The sequence below is a fragment of the Apteryx mantelli genome, chromosome 17 (assembly GCF_036417845.1).
Source record: "Apteryx mantelli isolate bAptMan1 chromosome 17, bAptMan1.hap1, whole genome shotgun sequence".
Taxonomy (NCBI): Eukaryota; Metazoa; Chordata; class Aves; order Apterygiformes; family Apterygidae; genus Apteryx; species Apteryx mantelli.
Genome location: NC_089994.1, coordinates 1,410,433 through 1,415,622, shown reverse-complemented (window position 1 = coordinate 1,415,622; position 5,190 = coordinate 1,410,433). Strand labels below are relative to the sequence as shown.

General features: G+C 46.4%; 1 protein-coding gene across 1 annotated transcript; it reads right to left on the bottom strand.

Moving 5' to 3' along the window:
- Positions 1 to 305: 305 nt before the first annotated feature.
- On the bottom strand, positions 306 to 1,028 carry LOC136993567 (olfactory receptor 6M1-like; the record flags this gene model as incomplete). Its single annotated transcript, XM_067307256.1, has 1 exon — positions 306 to 1,028. A coding segment is annotated over one exon (723 nt), but the record flags the coding sequence as incomplete, so codon positions are not given.
- Between the last annotated feature and the right edge of the window lie 4,162 nt (positions 1,029 to 5,190).

The window sequence follows — 5,190 nt, the reverse complement described above, 5'->3', positions numbered from 1 at the left end:
TCCACTCTTAGAAAACACCATCACCAGGGTATTCACCAGGGTTTGTAAAGTGCTTTTAGACCATTTGAAAGGCATCCTTATATAAGGTTTAGCTCGTATCATGGTGATATGGTTCAGGAGAGAAACTGGTGTGATTTCATGAAACTTCACACTGCCAAGAAAGAAAGGTGTAATTTCAGCAAATGAATCCTAATCATTTGTTCCGTCCCCCTCCCTTTTCCCTCCACTTACAAAATCCCTCCTCAGAAGGAAAAACATTTTCTGGATATTATCACACTTCTCTTCAAGCCCACCTTGAGGGCCTTCTTCATCTGCTCGTTCCTCTGGCTGAAAATAAAGGGGCTCATCAGAGGAGTTACCACTGTGTTGAGCAGGGCCACTATTTTGTAATAGGAAGTGTGGTGACTTGAAGGCAGCACATACTGGAAGATGCAGCTACCGTAGCCCAAGATGACAATGGTGAAGTGAGAGGAGCAGGTGGAGAATGCCTTGTTCCTCGATGAAGCTGAGGGCAACCTAAGGATGGTGTTAATGATGTATAAGTAGGACATTGCTGTCATGACCAGTGAGCCAAGGAGGATGATGGAAAAGGTCATGAAATTTATCAGCTCCACAGTCTGTGTTTCTGCACAGGACAACTTGATCAAAAGCATACCTTCACAGAAGAAGTGGTCAATACGATTGGCATTGCAAAAGGGCAACCTGACAACTAGGACAGTGGGGACAACGGTGACCAGGAAGCCTGCAGTCCATGACCCCAACAGGAGCTGAACACAAAGCTGACTGTTCATGAGCATGGGGTACTGAAGAGGGTAGCATATGGCCACATAACGGTCGTAGGACATAACAGCGAAAAGGACAAACTCAGTGCTGCCCAAGAGGAAGTAGAAGTAGGACTGAATTATGCAAGCTGGGTAGGAGATGGTTTTGTTGCCCATCAACAAGCTTGCTACTGTTTTGGGTATGATGCACGTAGTGATGAAGATCTCCAAAGAGGAGAGGTTGCAGAGGAAAAAGTACATGGGTCTGTGGAGGTCTCAGTCAGAAAGAAAGAAGGCGATGATCAGCAGGTTTCCAACTAAGATCACCAGGTAGGAAGCCAGGAGAATGATTGCTATTAGGTACTCCTGATGGTGGAGGGAGGGGAAGCCCAAGAGAAGGAACTCTGTGACAGTCATATGGTTCAACATATCTGCAACAACTGAGCTGCAGTGAGTAATAGAAGATGGTCAGTGGAGGAAACAATTCCTCAGAAGGTTAGAGGGAGCGGAGACAGGTAGAGAAATGTAGTGTAATGAAAGAGATGCATGCGGTTACTCACAAAAAGTCTAAGGAAGACAGAGAAGAGAGGAGAGGCACGGAGAAACAACATAGAGTAAGGAGACACCATTTCAAACAGTAACAACAAACTTAGTTTCTAGGTTAGAGTAGGAATTCACTATTAACAACATGTAAGTTTTTGCATTTGAGCTCCTTACTCAAGTATCCTTTTATAGCCAATGGAGAAAAAGATAGACATTTCTCAGTCATTCTTTCTCTAGTCTATCTTAAATCTGTATTTTAGGATGAGATAAAATGCATCCTGGAGAAAGATAAAAGCATCTCTTTAAAGCGACATTAACTTTTTGTTTAGGTAAGGAATGGAGAGAAAGCAGAAAGAGGATGGTGATAAAGGAGGAGGCCACTGGGAAATAAAGGTAATAGGAGGGACAAAGCCAAAAAGAGGGAAGACATATATTCTATGATTAAAACTGTGGTCTTTCCCTCCAAGCTTGAACTATTCCATATAGAGCAGAAATCTTTGTAACCAGATTTTTCTTCTTGCTGAGAAATGGTTTTGATAAAACATGCTGGCCATCAGAAGGAAAAATAAAAAAGTAATACAAGTAATACAAAGGAGAGAGAAGGAAATAAAAGAAAATCCTAGGAGATAAAAAGATAAGTAGGGAACTTCATCAGTTGGGGATAAAAAAAAATAAGCGCCCTATCTTGTAAAACAAATAAACAAACAAACAAACAGAAACCCAAAAGACTTTTTTTTTTTTTTTTTCTGTGAACACTGGAAAAAACGAAGCTTGATTTGATGTGGAGTTGGTCCTGAATTCATTACCTGAGCTCTTGAAGATGTTGAATTCTCTATGCAGTCCTCTCAGGACAGTCTACCCCTATGTAGACCATCTCCTTTCCATCCTGCCGCTTTTGCTCACAGAACTTGTATAAGCCCAAAAGAGAGAACAGGACTACACTGTGCAGCTTAGCTGGACCTGGCCAACAAGTTAAAGCAGAGAAAGGGGCAGGGACCTAGGCACATAGACACAGACTGATCAGCAAGGTCTCATTGCCTGAGAAATATCACAGGCAAAGGAGGACAGTCACAGGCAGGCAGGCAGGCAGTCTAGGAACTCAACAACAACAACAACAAGAATCAAAGAAAAATGAGGTGAAATGCAGCAAAGTAGTTACTTACATTAATCTATGTGCAGGAAACACTGTCAAGGGGAAATAGAAGGCCAGCAGAATTTCTGCAGACCATCATCTCCTTCCCTCTCCTCCCACAACCTTGAGAGAACAATCTGGCATGTCTCATTTCAAGGTTCTTGCAGAGCCTCTTTGAGTCAGCTGCTAATGCCATTTGTTCTGGTGCACTGTGCTGCCAGACAGAAGTAAGCTCTGATTTTTTTTTCCTTTCAAGTAAAACCACCCAAAGCCCTTTGGCATTCCCTGAAGAATCATGGTCCTCTGTGCTTTCCTGAGATGCTCCTCAGCAGAGTTGGTCTGAGAGGGTGACAAGACATTAATTAAAATGATAGCTGGTACCCAGGTGACCTAATCCCTGCAGAAATGTAGATCCATTTTGTGAAGCAGTCTAAGAGAGAGAAGCACCAAATCTTTAAAGGTGCTATCAAGAAATGTAATCTGTGAAAGCAGCTTCTGTGGAGCTACTGTCACGCTCCTTGCCTTATCTTTCTAATGTTGGACATCTAAAGGATAGATTTTAAATGTTCAAGAGGTAGTCACCTTAGGTTGCCTTAGGTTAGTCAGTAGAGTTTAGGACATGATTCAACTTTTCACAAAATGGATTTCTAAAGGAGATGAGAGGAAGAGATTCATCTTCTCTAAGGGCAGAGGGAGGCCTGAGTGACAGACTGACATGTAGGCATCTTCATTGCAGACCTCTGGGAGCTCTTCAGGGGTGAGACATTGGTTCCTAAGGGCCACCTGACTATCTTCTACCCCTCCAAAAGGAAGTATGAACCTGAGGGTTCAGAGTTATAACTGCCAACATAATGCAGACCTCTCTTACCATCTTAATGCATCTAGGTTAGGACTAGGCACCTCTGTTTTGACCTCTGAATTGTTCACCTGAAGTTCAGCGAGAGCAATCTCATCCATGGTGACAGTGAGCAAGGCTTTCCCTTTCCCTGAGTACAGGCAGGCTCTTAGTCCACCTCCTTTGTACTCAGTGTGGACAGCCCCAGCAGAGCATAAGCCTCTGTCCATAGGCTTGTTACTGAACTCCAGTGTTCCCAGGGGACTATTGGACCCTATCTCTGTCTAAGCAGGGCTCTAGATCTCTTCTCATTTCAGCCCATTTCTTCATTTTCCAATACATCCAGGGGGTGCAGAGGAGTGGCTGGCGTAGCCCAGTGTCCCCTCAGTTTCCTCATCAGTCTTTCAGGAAGCATGTACCCATGTCGTTGTGCTTCCAGCTGATGTATCACCTCGTGTAGAGCTGATGCACAGAGACATTTGGCCAGTCTTCCTGCATCTTGGGATCTATTTTGACCACAGCACTTGCTTGCAAAGGGTTTGCATGAAGGAATTCTGAAGAATGTGTGCTATGAGTGATTGTCCTTATGAAATATATCCACCTGTCTCTAGTGAGTGTGGTCATGTACACCAGTCAGGGTGGCATTTTATCCACACTCAGCATCCTTCTGTAACTGTAAGTTGAACAGAGGGCAGCTGTTCCTGGTGGGGGTCTCTGCTGGACCAGTCTCCAACCACACCTGGAGCAATGCTCCAGATGTGACCCCAGTTGTGGGAGCATTTGGCACCACCACAGCCATCCCCTGAGGTCAGGGCTGGTGCTGCTGGGTGGTGGGAAGCACCACCCACTGCAGCTCACAACTCTGGGTGCACAGGGGTGCACACAAGTGGTGCTGGGATCCCTCCTCCCCCATGGGGCCAAACCAGGGGGACAAGGGGTCCAAAGGGCTCTGGGGAACATGATGGGGAGACAGAAAGAGTGGAGGAGGCTTGGGAGAGCTGTTACTAGACAGAAGTGGGTGAGGAGCAGGAGGAGGGCCCGTGACACCCAAAGAAGTGACCAAGAGGTGGAGCTCAGTACTGAACTAATCAGCTAGGGTTTTCTTCATTTTGTTCACTGCCTGTAGAGCAAGTGTGAAGCTTTCATCACTGAGGCAACTGCCGTCCTTGTGCTTCAAATGGTTCCTGGAAACACGCCTGTTAGCTTTGAGCATGAACTGTCTTTCAACCAGAAGCTGGAAGCTTGACTTCCTGCTGCTCTGTGTACCCGGAGGCTGGCTCTAAGGTCTTCCAGGCCATGTGTCTCTGCAGCAGGGGCTGGGGCTTGACCCAAAGAAAGTCATGGCATCTCCCTGGTCCCCCTTGTGAGAAGGAAACTACAGAGACACTGGCCTGCCAAGAGGACTTTGCTGCCCAACCAGAAGACCATTTCCTGGAGGAGGATAACCGTATCAGGAGCTTACAAAGCTCTGTCCCATGCCTTTGGCTTCAGGAGTGCACCCTCAGCAAATTTGCTGATGATACAGCACTGGGAGGAGTGGCTGATACACCAGATGGTTGCCCTGCCATTCAGAGTGATCTTGACAGGCTGGAGAAAAGGGCAAAGAGGAACCTCAGGGAGTTCAGGAAAGGAAAATGCCAAGTCCTTCACCTAGGGAAGAATGACCCCATGCACCAGTACAGCCTGGGTGCCGTCTGCAGAGAAGGACCTGGGGGTCCTGGTGAACACCAAGTTGACTGTGAGCCAGCAATGTGCCCTTGCAGCAAAAGCCAATGGTATCCTGGGCTACCTTAGGAAGAGCATTGGCAGCAGGTTGAGGGAGGTGATCCTCCCCCTCTACTCAGCACTGGTGAGACCACATCTGGACTGGTGTGTCTCATTCAGGGCTCCCCAGTACAGGAGACACATGGACATATTGG